General features: G+C 49.6%; 1 protein-coding gene across 1 annotated transcript; it reads left to right on the top strand.

The window, feature by feature from the left end:
- Nucleotides 1-1102: 1102 nt before the first annotated feature.
- Nucleotides 1103-21592, top strand: ptar1 (protein prenyltransferase alpha subunit repeat containing 1). The gene is made up of 7 exons (XM_080499542.1): nt 1103-1190; nt 7225-7394; nt 8916-8982; nt 10461-10565; nt 14327-14546; nt 17469-17764; nt 20407-21592. The coding sequence occupies exons 1-7, from the start codon at nt 1105-1107 to the stop codon at nt 20834-20836; spliced, it is 1374 nt and encodes a 457-aa protein (XP_080355668.1). The 5' UTR covers nt 1103-1104; the 3' UTR covers nt 20837-21592.
- Nucleotides 21593-26786: the final 5194 nt, after the last annotated feature.

Below are 26786 nucleotides of genomic sequence, written 5' to 3'. Positions count from 1 at the left end.
CACTCTCCTCCACTATGCCACTCTCCTCCATGATGTCACTCTCCTCCATAATGCCTACTGAACGATTCAGAGGAGGTGAACGACTCTACGTACTGAATGACTGAATGATATACTGAATGCATTTTGAAAAAGTTGTGAAAATGATTTAAAAACGTTTGGCAAATACTCTGAAAATGTTGTGACAACATTCTGCAAATGATCTGAAAAGGTTTGGCAAATGCTGTGAAAATGTACTGACAACATTCTGTAAACGATCTGAAAGTGTTCGGGCAACATTCCATGAACGATGTGAACATTTTCTGACAACATTTGGAAAGCAATCTGAAAAAGATTTTAAAACCTTTGGCAAACACACTTAAAACGATCTGAAAACTTCAGATTGCTTTAAAACTTCTGAAAATGTTTTGAAAAATGTCTTAAAATGTTCTGACAACATTCTCTAAACGATCTTAAAATGTTTCTGTGTGATTGAGTGAAACAAACAAAACAAACAAACAAAAAAATAGGCTGTTTGGTTGATCAATGTCCCTGAGATAGATGACGCCTATGATGGTGAATTCAAAATCAATGAATAAACAAATATTCAAATTAGAGTAAAATAAAATGAACTTTTTAATGAAATAAATACTATTAAAACATGCATATGTATAATAATATATGTCAAGCATTGATGAAACTTGAATGGTAATCAGTCTAACGTTTAACACCGTAAACATATTCCATTCTACAATCAATTATTCAATTATTGTTTTTTTTTTAAGAGCAACAAACGATGGCGCACAGACAATGCATAGAGAGTTATATTTCAATTTTTTTAAGAAGGAAGAATCTTATTTTTCAAAAAGCGATTGAGATGGAATAAGTTTGTACTTTTGAATATATTTGTGTGTTTATGTGTAATGACATTGATGCTTACTTCATTTTATATTGGTATTGACTGAAATCACTGCAGTCACTGAACTTCATTTTTATGTGTGACTTATTTCGGACACATTGTAAATAGAAAGTATTGTTGACGTACGTACGTGACTTTTCCGTGGTGACGTAGAGCTCTAACCTGGAAGTAGTTCTCCGTGAGTGTGACGTCAGAGGGTGCCCTCAGAAATGGCGGAGTCGGAGGAGGAGGTGGACGTCCTGGTCCAGAGAGTGGTCAAAGACATCACCAATGCCCTGAAGAGGAACCCCAACATGTAAGTAGAGCCAGGGGCGACCGGGACGGACATCCCGCCACCGTGTCTCCGTCTCCCGTCCCCGTGAGAGCGGGCTGTCCTGCGGCAAGCTAAGCCGGGCTTACCGCTGTGGTTTCGGACTGTCACCCGGGACAGAGCGGCTGTCTGAACCGGGACAGAGCGGCTGTCTGAAATGGGACACGGCGGCTGTCTGAACCGGGACAGAGCGGCTGTCTGAAATGGGACACGGCGGCTGTCTGAACCGGGACAGCGGGGCGAATGACCTGGATGAATGTTACGCTGGCTGGATGAACTTTAAGGTGGCTGGATGAATGTTACATTACGCTGGCTGGATTAATGTTACACTGGCTGGATTAATATAATGCTGGCTGGATGAACATTAAGCTGGCTGGATGAATGTTATGTTACGCTGGCTGGATAAATGTTATGTTACGCTGGCTGGATAAATGTTATGTTACGCTGGCTGGATGAATGTTGTATTACTCTGGCTGGATGAATGTTACATTACGCTGGCTGGATGGACGAACGTCACGCAAGCTGGATGAACGTCACCCTGACTGGACGAATGTCACACGAGCTGGATGAATGTTACGCTGGTGGAGTGAATGAATGTTACATTATGTTGGCTCGATCAATGTTACGTTGGCTGGATGAATGTTATTCTAGCTGGATAAATGTTATGTTACACTGGCTTGATGAATGTTACATTACTCTGGCTGGATGACTTATATTACGCTGGCTGGATGAACGTTACGTTACTCTGGCTGGATGAATGTTATGTTACGCTGGCTGGATGAATGTTACGTTACTCTGGCTGGATGAATGTTAGGTTACGCTACGCTGGCTAGATGAATAAATCTTACACTTGCTAGACTAATGTTACGCTGGCTGGATGTATGTTACATTGGCCAGATGAATGTTACGCTGGCTGGATGAATGTTACACGAGCTGCAATAATGTTACACTGGCTGGATGAATGTTACACTGGTTGAATGAATTTTACGCTGGCTGGATGAACGTTAAGCTGACCGGATGAACGTTAAGCTGACCGGATGAACGTTGTGCTGGCCGGATGAATGTTATGCTGGCCGGATGAATGTTATATTACTATGGCTGGATGAATGTTACATTACGCTGGCTGGATGAATGTTACATTATGATGGCCGGACGAATGTTATGCTGGCTGGTTGAATGAATGTTACGCCAGATGAATGAATGTTATGCTGGATGGATTAATGTTAAATTGGCTGGATGAATGTTACACTGGTGGGATGAATGTTATGCTGGCTGCATTAATGTTACACTGGCTTGATGAACGTTACGCTGGCCGGATGAATGTTACTCTGGTCGGATGACTGTTACGTTACGCTGGCTTGATGAATGTTATGTTACTTTGGCTGGATGAATGTTAAATTATGCTGGCTGGATGAATGAATGAATGTTATGTTATGCTGGTTGGATAAACGTTATGCTGGCTGGATGAGTGTTACACTGGCTGGATGAACGTTCAGCTGGCTGAATGAACATTATGCTGGCCGGATAAATGTTGCACTGGCTGTATGAATGTTATGCTAGCTGCATTAATGTTATGCTGGCCGGATGAATGTTACACTGGCCGGATGAATGTTGCGCTGACCGGATGAACATTACGCTGACCGGATGAATGTTATGGTGGTCGGATGAATGTTATATTACGCTGGCTGGATGAATGTTGCATAACACTGGCTGGATGAATGCTACATTACCATGGCTGGATGAATGTTATGCTGGCTGGTTGAATGAATGTTACGCCACATGAATGAATGTTACGCTGGCTGGATTAATGTTACGCTGGCCGGATGAATTTTATGCTGGCTGGATGAACGTTTAGCTGGCTGGATGAATGTTAAATTGGCTGGATGAACGTGACGCTGGCCGGATGAATGTTATGCTGGCTGGATGAATGTTACGCTGGCCGGATGAATGTTACACTGGCCAGATGAATGTTACACTGGCTGGATGAATGTTACGCTGGCTGGATGAATGTTACGCTGGCTGGATGAATGTTAAATTGGCCAGATGAATGTTACGCTGGCTGGATGAATGTTACACGAGCTGCAATAATGTTACACTGGCTGGATGAATGTTACACTGGTTGAATGAATTTTACGCTGGCTGGATGAACGTTAAGCTGACCGGATGAACGTTAAGCTGACCGGATGAACGTTGTGCTGGCCGGATGAATGTTATGCTGGCCGGATGAATGTTATATTACTATGGCTGGATGAATGTTACATTACGCTGGCTGGATGAATGTTACATTATGATGGCCGGACGAATGTTATGCTGGCTGGTTGAATGAATGTTACGCCAGATGAATGAATGTTATGCTGGATGGATTAATGTTAAATTGGCTGGATGAATGTTACACTGGTGGGATGAATGTTATGCTGGCTGCATTAATGTTACACTGGCTTGATGAACGTTACGCTGGCCGGATGAATGTTACTCTGGTCGGATGACTGTTACGTTACGCTGGCTTGATGAATGTTATGTTACTTTGGCTGGATGAATGTTAAATTATGCTGGCTGGATGAATGAATGAATGTTATGTTATGCTGGTTGGATAAACGTTATGCTGGCTGGATGAGTGTTACACTGGCTGGATGAACGTTCAGCTGGCTGAATGAACATTATGCTGGCCGGATAAATGTTGCACTGGCTGTATGAATGTTATGCTAGCTGCATTAATGTTATGCTGGCCGGATGAATGTTACACTGGCCGGATGAATGTTGCGCTGACCGGATGAACATTACGCTGACCGGATGAATGTTATGGTGGTCGGATGAATGTTATATTACGCTGGCTGGATGAATGTTGCATAACACTGGCTGGATGAATGCTACATTACCATGGCTGGATGAATGTTATGCTGGCTGGTTGAATGAATGTTACGCCACATGAATGAATGTTACGCTGGCTGGATTAATGTTACGCTGGCCGGATGAATTTTATGCTGGCTGGATGAACGTTTAGCTGGCTGGATGAATGTTAAATTGGCTGGATGAACGTGACGCTGGCCGGATGAATGTTATGCTGGCTGGATGAATGTTACGCTGGCCGGATGAATGTTACACTGGCCAGATGAATGTTACACTGGCTGGATGAATGTTACGCTGGCTGGATGAATGTTACGCTGGCTGGATGAATGTTAAATTGGCTGGATGAATGTTAAATTGGCTGGATGAACGTGACGCTGGCCGGATGAATGTTACGCTGGCCGGATGAATGATACGCTGGCTGGATGAATGTTGCGCTGGCTGGATGAATGTTACGCTGGCTGGATGAATGTTAAATTGGCTGGATGAACGTGACGCTGGCCGGATGAATGTTACGCTGGCCGGATGAATGTTACGCTGGCTGGATGAATGATACGCTGGCTGGATGAATGTTGCGCTGGCTGGATGAATGTTACGCTGGCTGGATGAATGTTAAATGGGCTGGATGAACGTGACACTGGCCGGATTAATGTTACGCTGGCCGGATGAATAATACGCTGGCTGCATGAATGTTACGCTGGCTGGATGAATGTTATGCTAGCTGCATTAATGTTACACTGGCTTGATGAACGTTACGCTTGCTGGATGAATGTTACTCTGGTCGGATGAATGTTACTCTAGTCGGATGACTGTTATGCTGGCTGGATGAATGTTACATTACGCTGGCTTGATGAATGTTAAGTTATGCTGGCTGGATGAACATTCCGCTGGCCGGATGAACGTTAAGCTGGCCGGATGAATGTTATGTTACGCTGGCGAGATGGCTGAATGTTACGTTACACTACAGAGATGGATGAATGTTACGTTACGCTGGCTGGATGAACGTTACACTGACCGGATGAATGTTATGGTGGTCGGATGAATGTTATATTACGCTGGCTGGATGAATGCTACATTACCATGGCTGGATGAATGTTATGCTGGCTGGTTGAATGAATGTTACGCCACATGAATGAATGTTACGCTGGCTGGATTAATGTTACGCTGGCCGGATGAATTTTATGCTGGCTGGATGAACGTTAAGCTGGCTGCATGAATGTTAAATTGGCTGGATGAACGTGACGCTGGCTGGATGAATGTTATGCTGGCTGGATGAATGTTCCACTGGCCGGATGAATGTTACACTGGCCAGAATAATGTTACACTGGCTGGATGAATGTTACGCTGGCTGGATGAATGTTACGCTGGCTGGATGAATGTTAAATTGGCTGGATGAACGTTACGCTGGCCGGATGAATGTTACGCTGGCCGGATGAATGATACGCTGGCTGGATTAATGTTACGCTGGCTGGATGAATGTTTCGCTGGCTGGATGAATGTTAAATTGGCTGGATGAATGTGACACTGGCCGGATGAATGTTACGCTGGCCGGATGAATAATACGCTGGCTGCATGAATGTTACGCTGGCTGGATGAATGTTATGCTAGCTGCATTAATGTTACACTGGCTTGATGAACGTTACTCTTGCTGGATGAATGTTACTCTGGTCGGATGAATGTTACTCTAGTCGGATGACTGTTTTGCTGGCTGGATGAATGTTACATTACGCTGGCTTGATGAATGTTATTTTACGCTGGCTGGATGAATGAATGTTATGTTATGTTATACTATATGGATAAATGTTCTGCTGGCTTGATGAGTGTATCGCTGGCTGGATGAATGTTACGTTATGCTGGCTGGATGAACATTCCGCTGGCCGGATGAACGTTAAGCTGGCCGGATGAATGTTATGTTACGCTGGCTGGATGAATGAATGTTACGTTGCGCTGGCGAGATGGCTGAATGTTACGTTACACTACAGAGATGGATGAATGTTACGTTACGCTGGCTGGATGAACGTTACACTGGCTGGATGAATGTTATGCTAGCTGCATTAATGTTACGCTGGCTGGATGAACGTTACACTGGCCGGATGAATGTTACTCTGGCCAGATGACTGTTACTCTCGTCGGATGACTGTTATGCTGGCTGGATGAATGTTACACTGGCTGGATGAGTGTTACACTGGCTGGACGAATGTTAAATTGGCTGGATTAACGTGATGCTGGCCTGATGAATGTTACGCTGGCCTGATGAATGTTACGCTGGCCGGATGAGTGTTACGCTGGCCGGATGAGTGTTATGCTAGCTGGATGAATGTTACGCTGGCCGGATGAGTGTTACGCTGGCCGGATGAGTGTTACGCTGGCCGGATGAGTGTTACGCTGGCCGGATGAGTGTTACGCTGGCCGGATGAGTGTTACGCTGGCCGGATGAGTGTTACGCTGGCCGGATGAGTGTTACGCTGGCCGGATGAGTGTTACGCTGGCTGGATGAGTGTTACGCTGGCTGGATAAATTACATGCTGGCTGAATGAATGTTATGCTGGATGAATGTTACGCTGGCTGGATGAATGTTACGCTGGCTGGATGAATGTTATGCTAGGTGGATGAATATTATGCTGGCTGGATGATTGTTACCTTATGCTGGCTGGATGAATGTTACCTTATGCTGGCTGGATGAATGTTAATGTTGCTGGATGAATGTTACGTTACGCTGGCTGGATGAATGTTGCGTTACAGTGGCTGGATGAATGTTACAGTGGCTGGATGAATGTTACACTTACTTTATTTTATTTGTTTTTCAGTGGACATTGCAGCCATTTCTCTGACTTTGAACATAGTTTTTCTTGGGTTTATTGACTTGTTGGTCATCAGACTACCCAGGACTTCTGGTCCTAATGGTCCTACAGAATCCTCTCTGGGTTACCTGGTCCAGGACTACCCAGGACTTCTGGTCCTAATGGTCATAATGGCCCTACAGAATCCTCTATGGGCTACCTGGTCCAGGACTACCCAGGACGTCTGTTCTGAACTGGTCTAGTTTCTTGTACATGGTCCTCCCAAACAAAAGGTGGCTTCAGGAATCATTCCAGAAGAAACATGGAGCCACTAGCATATCAGTGTCAGAAGGAATTGGTTGGTCTCGCCCTCACTGAGCCTTTGTTCCCCACAGTGATGAGGTCGGGGTGATTCCGTGTCCCGAGGCCCGTTGCAACCGCAGCCCCATCGTGTTGGTGGAGAACAAGCTGGGCGTGGAGAGCTGGTGCATCAAGTTCCTGCTGCCGTGTGTCCACAACAAGCTGCTGCTGTACCGCCAGCGCCACAACTGGCTGGACCGGGAAGGTAAGGCTGCGTGTTCCTCTTTCTGTGCTGTGTGGAGGCTCTCTGCCCGTTATCGTACGGCTCTCTAGCTCTCTGCTCGTTATCGTACGGCTCTCTAGCTCTCTGCCGTTACCGTACAGCTCTCTAGCTCTCTGCCCGTTATCGTACGGCTCTCTAGCTCTCTGCCGTTACCGTACGGCTCTCTAGCTCTCTGCCCGTTATCGTACGGCTCTCTAGCTCTCTGCCATTATCATATGGCTCTCTAGCTCTCTGCCGTTATCCTATGGCTCTCTAGCTATCTGCCCATTATCGTACGGCTCTCTAGCTCTCTGCCATTATCGTACGGCTCTCTAGCTCTCTGCGCGTTATCGTACGGCTCTCTAGCTCTCTGCCCGTTATCGTACATCTCTGTAGCTCTCTTCCGTTATAGTACAGCTCTCTAGCTCTCTGCTGTCATCAAACAGCTCTCTAGCTCTCTTCCTTCATCGTACAGCTCTCTAGCTCTCTTCCGTCATCGTACAGCTCTCTAGCTCTCTTCCGTCATCCTACAGCTCTCTAGCTCTCTTCTGTCATCATATAGCTGTCTAGCTCTCTTCCGTCATCATACAGCTCTCTAGCTCTCTGCCGTCATCGTACAGCTCTCTCCCTCTCTGCCATCATCGTACAGCTTTCTAGTTCTCTGCCGTCATCGTACGGCTCTCTAGCTCTCTGCCCGTTATCGTACGGCTCTCTCGCTCTCTGCCCGTTATTGTACGGCTCTCTAGCTCTCTGCCCATTATCGTACGGCTCTCTAGCTCTCTGCCCGTTATCGTACGGCTCTCTAGCTCTATGCCCGTAATCGTACGGCTCTCTAGCCCTCTGCCCGTAATCGTACGGCTCTCTAGCTCTCTGCCATCATCGTACAGCTCTCTAGCTCTCTGCCCGTTATAGTACAGCTCTCTGCCGTCATCGTACAGCTCTCTGCTGTCATCATACAGCTCTCTGCTGTCATCATACAGCTCTCTACCTCTCTCCGTCATAGTACAGCTCTCTGCCGTCATCGTACAGCTCTCTGCTGTCATCATACAGCTCTCTGCCATCATCGTACAGCTCTCTAGCTCTCTGCCGTCATCGTACAGCTCTCTTTTGTTATCGTACAGCTCTCTAGCTCTCTGCCCGTCATCGTACAGCTCTCTAGCTCTCTGCTGTCACCGTACAGCTCTCTAGCTCTCTGCCCGTCATCGTACAGCTCTCTAGCTCTCTGCTGTCACCGTACAGCTCTCTAGCTCTCTGCCCGTCATCGTACAGCTCTCTAGCTCTCTGCCGTCATCGTACAGCTCTCTTTTGTCATCGTACAGCTCTCTAGCTCACTGCCGTTAGTGTACAGCTCTCTTGCTCTCTGCCCGTCATCGTACAGCGCGTGCGTGCGTGTTAAATGTTAACACATTAATCCATCACCATGATTAATTGGATTAAAGATGGTGATGCGGTTAACATTGTGGGAGTTCAGCTCGGATGGTCAGAATAACTTCTTTCAAAAGTCTGTTTGTTTGTGTCCTTCAGCTTTATTGGACCTCACTGGCACTCTGCTGCTGCTGAATCCAGATTTCACTACAGCCTGGAATGTCAGGTACCAACAACCACAATAACAACCCCAGCAGCCACCACACCTAGAACAGGCAGACCTTTGCCAACGTCACATTTGTCACCCTGGAAACCAGAGGACTCCAGGTTATTTGATCCACCACACCACTCCTTTCATCATCTGTCCTCCTCCTTTGAATTACTTCATGTTATCACTGTTTGACACTCCTGGACACACATTTTATAATTTCTGTGTGACCCCCACTGACCTTTGACCCCAACCACTAAGGGCTAATGACATCACTGCATTATTTCAACATGTCAGAAGATTGTGGATTGAAAACGCAATATTGTAGTGTTGGGTTGACAGCAGTCTGGTTAAAACTGGCTCTGTTATGACGAAAATGGTTTTGACCTTTCGACCTTTCCTGCTCCAGAGCAAGATACATTCTGGGTAAGCAGTCATAGCTCCGCCTCCTGACCAATCACATATTTTGGGAAATGCCCCGCCCATTCTTAAATGATGGTGATTGGTGGGTGGGATCAGCGCTGAGCTGCAGTGGAGAGGAGAAGTTAATTTCGAGATCTTTTGACATAATAAAATAAGTCTTGGTCACTGAGGCTTTGAAGAAGGTTTTTGTTCTTGACTTGTTCCAAGTCTGTTTTTCTCCACGAGGGTTGATCTGGAATAATGAGCTTAATGACAGAACTGCACAAACAGGAATCTATGGAAGCAGAACTATGGCTGTCGTCACGGTGATGGATTAATACTCCAACAGGAAACACTCACACAAGTCAGCATGAACATGTCAGCATTAACAAGTCAGCATGAACATATATATATGAGAACCATATGTCAACATGAACAAGTCAATAATATCCTGGCTTTGGCTGCAGCAGCATTGTTGCTTTTAGCTGCTGGGTGTGTTTGAATTCATCATAATCTCAGAGAATAACTGCTCCTTCAGTAATGTGTAATCTGCTCTGCGGAGTTTCTCCCTGTGTGATTGGTCAGATGTTGCAAGCTCCGCCCCTTTCATGTGAACGCCCACACGTAGGTCTGGGTTGAAACAGAGTTGATAGCCTGCTTGGTAGTAATGGTGATCAGGATCTAGTGTCTGGATCAGTTAAACCAGGAAACTGATCCTGGATCTGTTGATCAGGTCGTAGTTCAGTCCTCTGGCCTCAGAAGAACCGCAACAAACACAACAACAACCTGTTGATGTCTCTGTCCTCCTGCTCCTCCTCCTCCTCCCCCTCCCGCTCCTCCTGCTTCTACTCCTGCTCCTTCGCCTGCTCCTCCTCCCACTTCTCCTCTTCCTCCTCCTGCTCCTCCTCCTCCACCAGCTCCTCCTGCTTCTCCTCCCCCCCCGCTCCTCCTCTTCTTTCTCCTGCTCGTCCGCCAGCTCCTACTGCTTCTCCTCCCCCTCCCGCTCCTCCTCTTCCTCCGCCTGTTCCTCCTCCTCCTCCTCTGCCAGCTCCTCCCATATAGTAGCCTTGTGTAAAAGGTGTGTGTTCCTACAGGAAGGAGCTGATCCAATGTGGAGTCCTGAGCCCAGAGAAAGACCTGTACCTGGGCCAGCTGGCGCTCACCAGATCCCCCAAGAGCCCGGAGACGTGGATCCACCGGTGAGACTCTAGTCCGTAATGTACTGCTGCTCTAGATACAGGATCTAGAACTGCTGTCATACATCTATTCATGTTCCTGCTTTACCTCCAGCTTTGAGAACCTTGTTCTTACTCTTTGTTTTGATGCTTTGCTCCAGATGTTCCTCGCTTGCGTTTAGATTTTAAACCTGTTGGCAGGTCATTTTAAGGCAGTACCACTCCTGGACATTAGTCGGCAGCAGAGAGCTCTTTTTAGTTTGTGACTTTTATCATTGGTTTCGTTGGTTATGAAGAAAAGCTTTCGCCCAGCGCTCCTCAATTATTTCCCCCCCGAAGGCCAGAATCAGAGCAGCAGTCCAAATCAAGGGCCGGAACAGTCTCAGGTGTTTTGGCACTATGTCAGTAAAAGTTGTTTGAATTGCAGATGTTTTAGCTGATGTTACTATTATTACTATTATAATTTTGTTATCATCATGATTATTATCGTAGTAGTAGTCAAGGTATTCTGGCAAACCGTCCGGCACCTCAGGAGGGGGAAGCAGTTCTCCACCAACACTGTTTACAGTGGAGGAGGGGAGCCGCTGACCTCAACAGGAGTTGTCGTCGGGTGGTAGAAGGAATACTTCGAGTACCTCCTCAATCCCACTATCATGTCTTCGACTAAGGAAACAAAGGCTGGGTTCTCAGGGGTGGACTCGTCCATTACCCAAGCTGAAGTCACCGAGGTAGTTGCTAAGCTCCTCAAAGGCAAGGCACTGGGAGTGGATGAGATTCGCCCAGAGTTCCTTAAGTCTCTGGATGTGCAGGGACTGTCATGGCTGACACGTCTCTGTAACCTCGCGCAGTGGTCAGGGACAGTACCTCTGGACTGGCAGACTGGGGTGGTGGTCCTTCTTTTTAAGAAGGGGGATCGGAGGGTGTGTTCCAACTCCAGGGGGAGCCCACTCCTCAGCCTCCCCGGGAAAGTCTATTCCAGGGTACTGGAGAGGAGGATCCATGAGTGGAACCTCGGCTCCAAGAGGAACAATGCGGTTTTTGTCCTGGTCATTGAACACTGAACCAGCTCTATACCCTCCACCAGGTGCTCAAGGGTTCATGGGAGTTCACTCTACCAGTCCACATGTGTTTGGTGGATCTGGAGAAGGCGTTCGACCGCGTCCCTCAGGATGTCCTGTGGAGGGTGTATGGAGTCCAGGGCCCTTTGGGCTGTTCGGTCCCTGTACGCCCGGAGCAGTAGTTTGGTTCGCATTGCCAGCAGTAATTCGTACCTGTTCCCAGTGCATGTTGGTTCCATTGAACCAGGACCTTCAGCATGCACTGGTGCAGTTCACAGCTGAGTGTGAAGCAGCTGGGATGAGGATCAGCACCTCTAAATCCCAGGCCATGGTTCTCGACCGGAAAAAGGTGGCTTGCCCCCTTCAGGTCGGTGGAGTGCTCTTGTTCCAAGTTGAGGACTTCCAGTATCTTGGGGTCTTGTTCACGACTAGGGGGAAGATGGAGCGTGAGATCGAGAGGCGGATCACAGTCTGCAGTTATGCGGTCGTTGTATCGGTCCGTCGTGATGAAGAAGGAGCTGAGCCAAAAGGCGAAGCTCTTGATTTACCAGTCGATTTTCGTTCCTCCCCTCACCTATGGTCATGAGCTTTGGGTCATGACCGAAAGAAGGAGATCCCTGATACAAGCAGCTGAAATCAGCTTCTTCTGTAGGTGGCTTGGCGCACCCTTAGAGATAGGGTGAGGAGCTCAGTCACCCTTAGAGATAGGGTGAGGAGCTCAGTCACCCTTAGAGATAGGGTGAGGAGCTCAGTCACCCTTAAGCCCCATTTCCACCGCACAAAAAGTGCCGGCCCAGACCGGTCTAAACCGCTCCGGTTCGCGTGTCACGACAGGAATGGGGTCTGAACTGCTCCAGACCGCTCCAAAGGCGAGCGCTTTTCCGCTCCCCTTCCGTTGGGGTGCCGGGGACCATGGAACGGGTCTGAGTTTGAGGAGCTGTCTGCTGATTGGTCAGTGATTTACTACACCCTCAATATGTTAATATGTCAGCTGGATGAATCCTCTGCTGTCAGTGTGGTCAGCTTTGCTCTGGTTGTTTTTTTTTTCCTTTTCTTTTCTTTGCTGCTCAACTTTAGTGTTTGTTGTGAAAGAGCGGACTTGAGGCAGGGGGAGACCGGGGCTCGGGACTTTGCATCGCGTTGGAGTTTTCTGTTTACAGCATAGCGCTCGCCGTGGCGTGGATGCGCGTCCGGGACACGGGAGTCTGGAGCTTTCGGCTCCGGCAGCTCCGCTTTCCAGAGGCGGTCAGCGTTCTGTTCAACTGCGATCAGTGGCGCTATATCGCGGGGACGGACCGCGGAAGCGATGAAGAGAAGCTCGGAGCTCGGAGCTCGGCGCCTCCGTGTTCCGACGCTGAGCTGCCGGACCGCCATCAGCGCCGGAGTGGAGTGCCTCCTACGTTTGAGCAGAAAGCTCAGACTCCCGTGTCTGTGCCTCAGCCAACCAGGGGGAACGCTCCGGCCACTTACCACGCACCCGAGTGCTCGAGTGCGGGGCACGTCGCCCCAAGTCGCCGGCAAGTGGCCGGAACGTTCGCTGCAGCTCTGCCGCTGCAAAAAATAACCGCTGCAAAAAGTAACAGTTTTTTTTTTTTTGCCGCTGCAAAAAATAACAGTGCAAAGTGGAGGATATAAACAACAACAGAGGATTCACAAAATCTAGATCTGACGACTTTCTTTTCTGTTGTAATGTCACATTTCTGCAGAGCTCATAAGCCCCGCCCACTTTTTAAGCTCCTCTCTGCAGTGGAAACGCGACCCAATATTTTGGTCGGGGTCTCTATTCCGTACCGCTCCGTACCGCTCCGCTCCGTACCGCTCCGCTCCGTGCCGGCACTTGTGTGCGGTGGAAACGGGGCTTTAGAGATAGGGTGAGGAGCTCAGTCACTCTTAGAGATAGGGTGAGGAGCTCAGTCACCCTGAGAGATAGGGTGAGGAGCTCAGTCACCCTGAGAGATAGGGTGAGGAGCTCAGTCACCCTGAGAGATAGGGTGAGGAGCTCAGTCACCCTTAGAGATAGGGTGAGGAGCTCAGTCACCCTGAGAGATAGGGTGAGGAGCTCAGTCACCCTGAGAGATAGGGGGAGGAGGTCAGTCACCAGGGAGGAGCTCGGAGTAGAGCCGCTGCTCCTCCACATCCAGAGGAGCCAGCTGAGGTGGCTCGGGCACCTGTTTCGGATGCCCCCCGGTCCCCTCCCCAGGGAGGTGTTCCGGGCATGTCCCTCCGGTAGGAGGCCTCGGGGCAGACCCAGGACACGCTGGAGGGACTATGTCTCTCTATGGCCTGGGAACGCCTTGGGGTGCTACCGGAAGACCTGGAGGAAGTGTCTGGGGTGAGGGAAGTCTGGGCAGCTCTGCTCAGACTGCTGCCTCTGCGACCTGGCCTGGATAAGTGGTAGATAATGGATGGATGGATGGATGGATAGGTAGTTTTGTGTGTTTGGTTTTGTGACTTTTTGATGAAAAGAAAAGTGTAAAGTTGCCACAGATCTTTAATGTGCAGATTGAGTTATAGATTATATAGCTTTAGTAGTCCCGCTTGTCCATTTGTGGCCTGATCTGACCTCTGACCTAAAGACAACGTGGAGCCAGAAGCACTGAGCAGGACAGTCCAGCTGCCCCCTGCTGGAGAGGTTGATGCAGATCCAAACATGTGCCATGAAGAAACCAGGTGAGCTCCTCAAGTGTTCATGTGTCTGAGTGAGGTTTTGTCTCTGTCCTTGTGCAGACGCTGGGTACTGCAGCACATCCTGCACCAGCCCTCTGCTCCTCCTCCACCGCAGCCCACCGCCGCTGGGTGGAGCCAGGAGCTGAGCCCTCACCTGTCCCAGGTCCTCCACCAGGAGATGAAGGTGTGCGCCGACGCAGCCGGGCGCTATCCCAGCAACTACAATGCCTGGTCACACCGCATCTGGGTGCTGCAGCACATGGCCAAAGGCAATGTCAAGGTGGGTCTGCTCCACCTGCTTTATCCAGCACCACCCAGCTCCTCCCACGGCCATTCAATCTCCACCCACCTTCTAACAATTAGACCAGCAAGATGTCATGAAATGAGCTAAAGTACGTATGAACACACTGGGTTCACTACAGACACACACTGGGTTCACTACAGACACACACTGGGTTCACTACAGACACACTGGGTTCACTACACACACACTGGGTTGACTAAAACACACTGGGTTCACTACAGACACACTGGGTTCACTACAGACAGACGAGGTTCACTACAGACACACTAGGTTCACTACAGACAGACTAGGTTCACTAGAGACACACTGGGTTCAGTAAAGACACACTAGGTTCACTTCAGACACACTAGGTTCAGTAAAGACACACTGGGTTCACTACAGAATCACACTGGGTTCACTACAGACACACTTGGTTCACTACAGACACACTAGGTTCAGTAAAGACACACTGGGTTCACTACAGACTCACACTGGGTTCACTACACACACACTGGGTTGACTAAAACACACTGGGTTCACTACAGACACACTGGGTTCACTACAGACAGACGAGGTTCACTACAGACACACTGGGTTCACTACAGACAGACGAGGTTCACTACAGACACACTAGGTTCACTACAGACAGACTAGGTTCACTAGAGACACACTGGGTTCAGTAAAGACACACTAGGTTCACTTCAGACACACTAGGTTCAGTAAAGACACACTGGGTTCACTACAGAATCACACTGGGTTCACTACAGACACACTTGGTTCACTACAGACACACTGGGTTCACTACAGACACACTGGGTTCACTACAGACAGACGAGGTTCACTACAGACACACTAGGTTCACTACAGACAGACTAGGTTCACTAGAGACACACTGGGTTCAGTAAAGACACACTAGGTTCACTTCAGACACACTAGGTTCAGTAAAGACACACTGGGTTCACTACAGAATCACACTGGGTTCACTACAGACACACTTGGTTCACTACAGACACACTAGGTTCATTACAGACACACTAGGTTCACTACAGACACACTAGGTTCATTACAGACACACTAGGTTCACTTCAGACACACTGGGTTCACTACAGACACACTAGGTTCATTACAGACACACTGGGTTCACTACAGACACACTGGGTTCACTACTGACACACTTGGTTCACTACAGACACTGGGTTCACTACAGACACACTTGGTTCACTACAGACACTGGGTTCACTACAGACACACTTGGTTCACTACAGACACTGGGTTCACTACAGACACTTGGTTCACTACAGACACACTAGGTTCACTTCAGACACACTAGGTTCAGTAAAGACACACTGGGTTCACTACAGACACACTTGGTTCACTACAGACACACTAGGTTCATTACAGACACACTAGGTTCACTTCAGACACACTGGGTTCACTACAGACATACTTGGTTCATTACAGACACACTGGGTTCACTACAGACACACTGGGTTCACTACTGACACACTTGGTTCACTACAGACACACTGGGTTCACTACAGACACACTTGGTTCACTACAGACACACTGGGTTCACTACAGACACACTAGGTTCATTACAGACACACTGGGTTCACTACAGACACACTGGGTTCACTACAGACACACTGGGTTCATTACAGACACACTGGGTTCACTACAGACACACTTGGTTCACTACAGACACACTGGGTTCACTACAGACACACTGGGTTCACTGCAGACACACTGGGTTCACTACAGACTCACACTTGGTTCACTACAGACACACAGGGTTCACTACAGACACACTGGGTTCACTAAAGACACACTAGGTTCATTACAGACACTGGGTTCAGTAAAGACACTGGGTTCACTACAGACACACTGGGTTCACTACTGACAACCTTGGTTCACTTCAGACACACTGGGTTCACTACAGACACACTGGGTTCACTACTGACACACTTGGTTCACTACAGACACACTGGGTTCACTACTGACACACTTGGTTCACTTCAGACACACTTGGTTCACTACAGACACACTGGGTTCACTACTGACACATTTGGTTCACTACAGACACACTGGGTTCACTACAGACACACTAGGTTCATTACAGACACACTGGGTTCACTACAGACACACAATGGGTTCATTACAGACACACTGGGTTCACTACAGACACACTAGGTTCATTACAGACACACTGGGTTCACTACAGACACACAATGGGTTCATTACAGACACACTGGGTTCACTACAGACACACAATGGGTTCACTACAGACACACTTGGTTCACTACAGACACACTAGGTTCATTACAGACACACTTGGTTCACTACAGACACACTAGGTTAATTACAGACACAGTAGGTTCACTTCAGACACACTAGGTTCACTTCAGACATACTGGGTTCACTACTGACACACTTGGTTCACTACAGACACACTAGGTTCACTACAGACACACTTGGTTCACTACAGACACACTAGGTTCATTACAGACACACTAGGTTCACTTCAGACACACTTGGTTCACTACAGACACACTTGGTTCACTACAGACACACTAGGTTCATTACAGACACACTAGGTTCACTTCAGACACACTGGGTTCACTACAGACACACTTGGTTCACTACAGACACACTAGGTTCATTACAGACACACTAGGTTCACTTCAGACACACTGGGTTCACTACAGACACACTAGGTTCATTACAGACACACTGGGTTCACTACAGACACACTGGGTTCACTACAGACACACTGGGTTCATTACAGACACACTGGGTTCACTACAGACACACGGAGTCAGGAAGGGTTACTTCTCTCAATGTCAGAGGAAAGGGGGGGTTAGATTAAAAGATCAGCGGCCATCTTGAAAGTGATGTTTGTTGTCGATTGTTCCCCGGCAGGTTTTCCATGACGAGTTGTCATCGATGAGTCGTTGGGTTTCCAAACACGTGTCAGACCACAGCGGCTTCCACTACCGCCAGTTCCTGCTGCAGGAGCTCATCACTGAGCTGTGCCCCACCCAGCAGCACTGCGGCCCCCTCACTAACGGAGAACTGTCGGGTGCAGAGGCCACAGTGGAGGAGGAGGAGCGGCAGCTCCGCCTCTTCTCTGTCTTTCAGCTCTTCCACCAGGAGATGGCACTGTGCTCTGACCTCATCCAGTCCTTCCCTGGACATGAAACGCTCTGGAGCCACAGGTGAGACCCCCCCCCCCCCCCCCAGGCCATATCCCTCTCACAGGTGAGACCCCCCAGGCCATATCCCTCTCACAAGTGAGACCCCCCCCCCCAGGCCATATCCCTCTCACAAGTGAGACCACTCCCCCCCCAGGCCATATCCCTCTCACAGGTGAGACCCCCCCCAGGTCAAATCACCCAGGCCGTATCCTGGAGGGTTCATACTCCAAGCTGAATAGTGCAGCACATGGCAGTTGAGAAGCTTCAGCAGTGGAACCAGGGTGGTTGGAGCAGCAGAACCATATTTGTTCAGCCAGAGGGAGCTGGACCCTGAAGTGGAGAATGTTGTTCTTGTTCTTATGGAGGAGGAATCAGCCTTAATGATCATTTAATGTGGTGAGAAGAAGAAGGTCCATCATCTTCCTCTCTCTGCTTGACGAACAGAAGAACCCGGACCCACCACATGGTCTCCACGGCTCTGCTCTTCAGGTATCACTAATGTTCTCACTCCAAACACTTTTCTTAATTTATATTTTCACAAAGAGAAAGTTTTTGATTGGAAGTGTTTTTCCTTCATTTATTAAACAAGAGAATTTAATTCACTTCATTTATAAAACACTGACTACTAGTCAGTCATTCCAAGGAGAACCTGCAGAACTGGGCCCAGAAGAGAACATGCAGAACTCGGCCCAAAAGAGAACCTGCAGAACCAGGCCAAAAGGAGGAGGAACCTGCAGAACCAGGCCCAAAAGGAGGAGGAACCTGCAGAACCAGGCCCAAAAGGAGGAGGAACCTGCAGAACCAGGCCCAAAGGAGGAGGAACCTGTAGAACCAGCCCTAAAGAAAGAGGAACCTGTAGAACCAGCCCCTGAGTGAGGAGAAACCTACAGGTCCTGCCCCCTGCTGGCCACCAGAGTGGCAGGGTCACTTCAACCAAACTCTGATGTGTAACTTTACTCTTTAAATACCGACACTGTCCAGCTCAGACAAGCTGTGGTATTTAACACCGGTGTTATGGACCACATGGTGGAGCAGTGGTTATGCTCCCCCAGCCAAGACCCTCCATCCCCACAGTTGTGGTTATGTGGAGTGTGTGATGCAGTGGAGTGTGTGGTGCAATGGAGTGTGAGTGTGTGGTACAGTGGAGTGTGAGTGTGTGATGCAGTGGAGTGTGAGTGTGTGGTGCAATGGAGTGTGAGTGTGTGGTACAGTGGAGTGTGAGTGTGTGATGCAGTGGAGTGTGAGTGTGTGGTGCAGTGAAGTGTGAGTGTGTGGTGCAGTGGAGTGTGAGTGTGTTGTACAGTGGAGTGTAAGTGTGTGGGACAGTGGAGTGTGAGTGTGTGGTACAGTGGAGTGTGAGTGTGTGATGCAGTGGAGTGTGAGTGTGTGGTGCAGTGGAGTGTGTGGTTCAATGGAGTGTGAGTGTGTGGTACAGTGGAGTGTGAGTGTGTGATGCAGTGGACTGTGAGTGTGTGGTGCAATGGAGTGTGAGTGTGTGGTACAGTGGAGTGTGAGTGTGTGATGCAGTGGAGTGTGAGTGTGTGGTGCAGTGAAGTGTGAGTGTGTGGTGCAGTGGAGTGTGAGTGTGTTGTACAGTGGAGTGTAAGTGTGTGGGACAGTGGAGTGTGAGTGTGTGGTACAGTGGAGTGTGAGTGTGTGATGCAGTGGAGTGTGAGTGTGTGGTGCAGTGGAGTGTGTGGTTCAATGGAGTGTGAGTGTGTGGTACAGTGGAGTGTGAGTGTGATGCAGTGGAGTGTGAGTGTGTGGTACAGTGGAGTGTGACTGTGTGGTGCAATGGAGTGAGTGTGTGAAGCAGTGGAGTGTGAGTGTGTGGTGCAGTGGAGTGTGAGTGTGTGGTGCAGTGAAGTGTGAGTGTGTGGTGCAGTGGAGTGTGTGGTTCAATGGAGTGTGAGTGTGTGGTACAGTGGAGTGTGAGTGTGTGATGCAGTGGAGTGTGAGTGTGTGGTGCAGTGGAGTGTGAGTGTGTGGTGCAGTGGAGTGTGTGGTGCAGTGGAGTGTGAGTGTGTGGTGCAGCGGAGTGTGTGGTATAGTGGAGTGTGTGGTGCCGTGGAGTGAGAGTGTGTGGTGCAGTGGAGTGTGAGTGTGTGATGCAGTGGAGTGTGTGGTACAATGGAGTGTGAGTGCGTGATGCAGTGGAGTGTGAGGTGCCGTGGAGTGAGAGTGTGTGGTGCAGTGGAGTGTGAGTGTGTGATGCAGTGGAGTGTGTGGTACAATGGAGTGTGAGTGTGTGGTTCAGTGGAGTGTGAGTGTGTGGTACAGTGGAGTGTGTGGTACAATGGAGTGTGAGTGTGTGGTGCAGTGGAGTGTGTGGTGCAGTGGAGTGTGAGTGTTTGGTGCAGTGGAGTGTGTGGTGCAGTGGAGTGTGAGGTGCAGTGGAGTGTGAGTGTGTGATGCAGTGGAGTGTGTGATACAATGGAGTGTGAGTGTGTGGTTCTGTGGAGTGAGTGTGTGGTACAGTGGAGTGTGTGGTACAATGGAGTGTGAGTGTGTGGTGCAGTGGAGTGTGTGGTGCAGTGGAGTGTGAGTGTTTGGTGCAGTGGAGTGTGTGGTGCAGTGGAGTGTGAGTGTGTGGTGCAGTGGAGTGTGTGGTGCAGTGGAGTGTGGAGTGGAACAGTGAAATGTTGTCTCTTCCTGCCTCCCAGACGACACGTGTTCTACTTGTGGCACCAGTGGAGGACGGAGCGTCACTGCAGCAGCAGAGGGGACACAGACGGTGACGGCGCCGCCCTGCAGGACGCCCGCCCGGCCAGGGAGCGTAACTGCAGCAGCAGCAGAGACATGGACGGTGACGGCGCCGCCCTGCAGGACGCCCGCCTGGCCAGGGAGCCGGTGAAAGGACCAAGGTGGGGTGTGGAGCTGATGGAGGTGGACGGGGTGGATCCGCAGGACAGCAAGCGTCTGAAGAGGGGCGTGGCCCCACCCAGCCTGCCCTCTGAGCACGGCTTTGTCAGCGGCGTCCTGCGGAGCTGCTGCTGCCACCAGCAGAGACGCTTCGCCACCGCCTACAGGAAGTGGTTAGACACCGTCGTCCACCCGACGTCCGCCCTTGCTCAACACTCCAGTTGCCTTTAGACACAGTGTGGGATCCTGACTGCCGACTTGACTCGCCGGTACTTGTAATGCAGTGAGGACGTCAGGACGACGGCGCCCTCCTGTGGAGGAGGGGTGGAATGCTCTGGATGTTCTCGGAGCCAGGGCTCCTTCAGAATAAAAGTCACGGCTCGCGGTGCGGCGCTCCCAGCGTCTTCTCCTCTTATTGCAGGTGTCTGAAAACCTCAGGTCAAACTTCTCTCTTCACTGATCCTCATCTTCACGTCGAGTCTCAGTGACGCTGCGCCAGGCAGCGAAGGGGGCGGAGCCAACATTATAGTCCGCCACAAACACTGAGGAGGAACCCGTGTTTTTGAGGCTCCGCCCCTTCAAAGCTTCCATTCAACCTGGAGTTAAGTCTGAAACTGAAAAATGTCCCATACATGAAAAGAAAATCAATAAATCTTCTGAACGTGATGTAGTAAATCTGTCAAAATGTAATCTTATTTGCTACGTAACAATATCCAACATCCTTTTCATCAACGTTCCCCAGAAAATATGTGAAGGAACCTTGAGGTGAAGTTCTGTGTGAGTTAAAACAAGTGATGACAGTCTAAGGCTCAGGAGTACATCTGAAGACCATTGCCAGTGGACACAGTCCACCACTGCACCAGCAGTCCCATTGTGTACATGTTCCAGCAGCTAGAAGCTCCCGGTTCGCGCCGCTGCAGCCTCTCCGCTCGTCACTGTGGTTCCAATGGTGTCTTCAGTCTGGTGGAGCAGTAGCACCTTGTCTCCAGTAGGAGGCGCAGTCATTGGTTCTTCAGGCACTGCTGCTGGCACTGTTCTCTGGTACTCTGGTTCTCTGGTTCTCTGGTTCTCTGGTACTCTGGTACTCTGGTACTCTGGTACTCTGGTACTCTGGTACTCTGGTTCTCTGGTTCTCTGGTTCTCTGGTACTATTCTGAAGCAGCTGGCTTTGTTCCTCCTTGAACTCTGGTGGCTCCTCCAGGAAGAACCAGGTTCTAGTTCTGGTCCAGGACCAGATTTAGCACCAGTTCTTAGTCTCTCCACCTCCAAAGCCCCGGAACTATCAGGTGTTGAACTGGTCCCACATCGGTACTGGACCAGAGGGGGGCAAGAGGGGACCAAAGGAGGGTGAGAGAAGGGCCAGAGTGGGACCAGAGGAGGGCCAGAGGGGGACCAGAGGGGGACCAGAGGGGAACCAGAGGGGGACCAGAGGAGGGCCAGAGGGGGACCAGAGGAGGACCAGAGGAGGACCAGAGGAGGACCAGAGGAGGGCCAGAGGGGGACCAGAGGAGGGCCAGAGTGGGACCAGAGGAGGGCCAGGGGGGGACCAGAGGAGGACCAGAGGGGGACCAGAGGGGGACCAGAGGGGGGTCTGACACATCATCTGCTGGGGGCGGAGTTATCTCTGGAGTTCTCACTACCTACGAAGAGGAAGAGACGCTGAACCGGCTTTCTGAAATCTACAGTGAACACGGAGCCCCGAAGTGGTTATAGAGAAAATATAATAACGTGTGGGAACGATATAATAAGTCGTTCCCTGAAGTTAGTAGTATGAGGGAACGAGATCATTTAATCTGCGATCGTGGAAGTGAGGTTCTGGAGGTGCAGAGCTCCTGTCCTGTCAGCTGGTAGGATCTAGAATCTAGAAGCAGTCTTTTCATGGTAACATGATTGTAACCAAGTTCACCTCCAGGTCTTGTATGGAGTTATGAGGTCTGCATGAGGCAGCAGGGGGCGCTCCGCTATGAGACACTCCACTATTTTCTACCACAGAACTTCTTCATAATGAAGCCAAAATTTTGGTTCATCAGCTACTAAACAAACCACTGTTACAATCCGTCTCCTGGTTCCCGGACCAAACCACTGTTACGGTCCATCCCCAGGTTCCTGGATCCTGCCGGTGCTACGTTGGTGGAACCAATCAGTGGAGAGGGGGATGGCGAGTCCTGAAGGACATAGCTGAGCGTCATGCCAACCATTGAATGGTAAAGCAGCCAGTGTGACTCGCCAGCAGCTGGTCTCTGGTACCAGGGATGGATGATAACAGTCCAACATTCTGCACACAGTCCTCCTGAATGAGAAGCACTTAAAGTGACAGTAACCATTGTGAACAACAACATCCCAGCTGCTCAATTTTAGCACTTGTGAAGATGGTGGAATAAGACAAAGACATTCGCATCTCCTCCCTCAGTCTGGCTGGAGGTTCTCCTGGTGCCTGCTGGTGCCCTTGGACAGTGGAACATGCGTTCAGCCTCCTCGTTCTCTGAGCTGTTTGAAGGAATCGGTCAATGTGGGATTCAGTTGACCACCTTCATCCCCGCAGCTGCAACACGTTTTTAGTCACTTCAGGTTATTGATGCATCTTCGTCAGAAAAGGTTCCTGAATAGAAGCTACCTTAAGCCGCTCTTCCACCACACAATACGTGGTGGAGCGGGGCATACCAGGAGGTTATGGTACGGCAAAGTGTACCCAGGACCAACTCTGTCTCTGGTCCCACCACAGAAAGTTCAGTAAAACTGTAGGCGGGGTTGTGAACGACTCAGAGACACTCCAGCGCAGAATAAGGAAGCGGCCGGTGGCTGTCAAGCCGTTCTCTTGTGACTCAGGTTGAACTTTCTCATTGTGAACAGCAGCGTCCAGCTCCTGTTGAATCTCCTCCTGTTCCGGAGACGAGCGACACAACACCGCGCTCTTTTCACGACCTTGTTAAAAGACCACAATGTTGTGTCGCGCTGACGTTTCAATAAACCCACTTAACAAATCAACCAGCGAGCCCAAACGGCACATGTAAACAACAACAGAGGGGCTCAGGCTGATGAAATAATTAAATATTGTGGGCAAGTCAAGAGTGACGATCGTGGCGTCCAATCAGCAGACAGCGGCGCCGTTGCTCCTCCACACAGACCCGTTCCACGGTGCCCGGAACCTCAGCGGAGGGGGAGCAGAAAATGGTACCTGGTGGTCGCGGGTTCTTGTCGTACATGCATAACTTTTAAGTCGGACCGCGTGATAACCCATCCCTCCCCGCAACGCTCTGCAACAGAAAATGCGGCGGAACTGTGCCTTTAGAGTCACTATTTTGAAGTTAGTTTCCAGTGCTGCCACTGTGCAGACAGGAAGCTGCTCTGTTCTTGTCGATCAAAGCTTCTACTCACTGACAGTCCGTGCTGTTGGGCTGGACCAGGCCACGCTACTTCAGGCTGATCAGCCTTACTGTGGAGCTGGCTGCTCTCCTGGTGGAAGCTAACACTGGAGCTAACATGTGGTCAGCAGCTTCCTGAGAAAACGTTTGTTGGGAAAAAGATTTTGGTTTTCTTCTGACAAGAGAATTGTGATCCATATGTAGACTTTATGTGTCTGAACAATGATTTGATGGTTACAAACAGCCAAACATCTCCATGTGAACCTGCATTACAAGCACTTCCTCTGCCTGGTGGTATTCATGCTTTTATTTTGAACAAAATGAGTAACTTAGAAAAGGTTAATGCAAAAGTCGTGGATCCATGTGGACATTATTGTGTAACTGGTGCTTCTGGAGCGGACTGGCCTCCATGATGTTCTGATTTGTCACAGCTTCATTTTGGGTTTGACGTGATGTTTCACTGACATTTCCTGTGTTGAAGTGCCATGGCAGCTGGGACTACATGTAGCCAGGTGGCAGCTGGGACTACATGTAGCCATGTGGCAGCGGGGACTACAGGTAGCCAGGTGGCAGCTGGGACTACATGTAGTCATGTGGCAGCGGGGACTACAGGTAGTCATGTGGCAGCTGGGACTACATGTAGCCATGTGGCAGCGGGGACTACAGGTAGCCAGGTGGCAGCTGGGACTACATGTAGCCATGTGGCAGCGGGGACTACAGGTAGCCAGGTGGCAGCTGGGACTACATGTAGTCATGTGGCAGCGGGGACTACAGGTAGCCAGATGGCAGCTGGGACTACAGGTAGCCAGGTGGCAGCTGGGACTACATGTAGCCATGTGGCAGCGGGGACTACAGGTAGCCAGGTGGCAGCTGGGACTACATGTAGCCATGTGGCAGCTGGGACTACAGGTAGCCAGGTGGCAGCTGGGACTACATGTAGCCATGTGGCAGTGGGGACTACAGGTAGTCATGTGGCAGCTGGGACTACATGTAGTCATGTGGCAGCTGGGACTACAGGTAGCCAGGTGGCAGCTGGGACTACATGTAGTCATGTGGCAGCGGGGACTACAGGTAGCCAGATGGCAGCTGGGACTACATGTAGCCATGTGGCAGCTGGGACTACAGGTAGCCATGTGGCAGCGGGGACTACAGGTAGCCAGGTGGCAGCTGGGACTACAGCTGGGACTACAGGTAGCCAGGTGGCAGCTGGGACTACAGGTAGCCATGTGGCAGCGGGGACTACAGGTAGCCAGGTGGCAGCTGGGACTACAGCTGGGACTACAGGTAGCCAGGTGACTTTGGCGAACTGAAGAGTTTTTAGAAACGAGCTGGCTGACGGTACTCCTCACTGCTTTTGCCTCATGTCACATAAAAAACTGCTGCAGTTACTTTCCAGTGGGTACAGTGCTGTGAAAAAGTATTTGCCTTCTTCTCAAATTCTTATTTTTTGATTATTTCCTCTACATAAATATTTAAGAGCATCAAGCAAATGTAAATATTAGACAAAGAAAACCAAAGTAAACACAAAATGACATTTTTAAATGATGATGATGATGATGGTGATGATGGTGATGGTTCTGTGTGAAGAAGTCATTGCCTTCCTTGATAAATCATCACTTAACTGGGGTAATCACATTTTCTGGAACGCCAAGTTCAGTTTCACCGACCACACTCCAGACCTGTTCAAGAACTCACTTCAATAGAACCTGTCTGACAAAATTAAAGAGCTCCAACATCTGCAACACCCAAACAAATTCAGGAACAGATGAGAGATAAAGTCATTGTTCTCTGTCAGTCAGGAAGGTTTGCAAATCTTTAGGCCGCCAGTGAACCACAGCCACAGATTACTCACAAAGAACCCAGCATCCAGGAGGTCACCAGGGAACCAGGACAACATCTAAACTACCCCAAGAACCCAGCGACAACTCATCCAGGAGGTCACCAAGGAACCAGGACAACATCTAAATGACCCCAACAACCCAGCAACGACTGGTCCAGGAGGTCACCAGGGAACCAGGACAATATCTAAACTACCCCAAGAACCCAGCGACAACTCATCCAGGAGGTCACAGAGGAACCAGGATAACATCTAAACTACCCCAAGGACCCAGCGACGACTCCTCCAGGAGGTCACTAAGGAACCAGGACAACATCTAAACTACCCCAAGGACCCAGCAATGACTTGTCCAGGAGGTCACTAAGGAACCAGGACAACATCTAAACTACCCCAAGGACCCAGCAATGACTCGTCCAGGAGGTCACAGAGGAACCAGGACAACATCTAAACTACCCCAAGAACCCAGCGACGACTCACCCAGGAGATCACCTAGGAACCTGATGGAACCATGAGTTCTGCTCCAGCAGAGAGCCCTGAAGGAGAACAAACCCGCATGTCGACCTCTGAATGACTTTGAGAACCAACTGCAGGTTATGGAGTGTTTAGAAGTCTGGACTTGAATCTCAGAGATAAGCTGTAGTACGACCTTATAAAGGCCGTTCGTGACAAAATCACTTTGTCACACAGGGACAGGGAGCTTTGAACAAGTTTTTAATCTCTTTTAAGTGTTACATTTGGTGTTTACTTGGGTTATCTTTGTGTGATGATCTTAAATATTAAAGTGGGGAATATGTCACAAGAGAAGAATTTGAAAAGAGGGTAATACATTTTCACATCTCTGTATGTGTGGTACTACAGTTTAGGAAGGTGTGACTGGTCCTGCTATGCTGGGACATTCATGGAGAAAGTCGTCGGCGTGTTGGTGCAGCCGGATTCATCCTGGTCCACCACCCACAATGCAATGGGCTCCAGCTTCTGTCAT

This window comes from Blennius ocellaris (genome assembly GCF_963422515.1).
Source record: "Blennius ocellaris genome assembly, chromosome: 7".
NCBI lineage: Eukaryota > Metazoa > Chordata > Actinopteri > Blenniiformes > Blenniidae > Blennius > Blennius ocellaris.
Note: the sequence above shows the minus strand (reverse complement) of the source record. Positions and strands in the feature narration are given on the sequence as shown.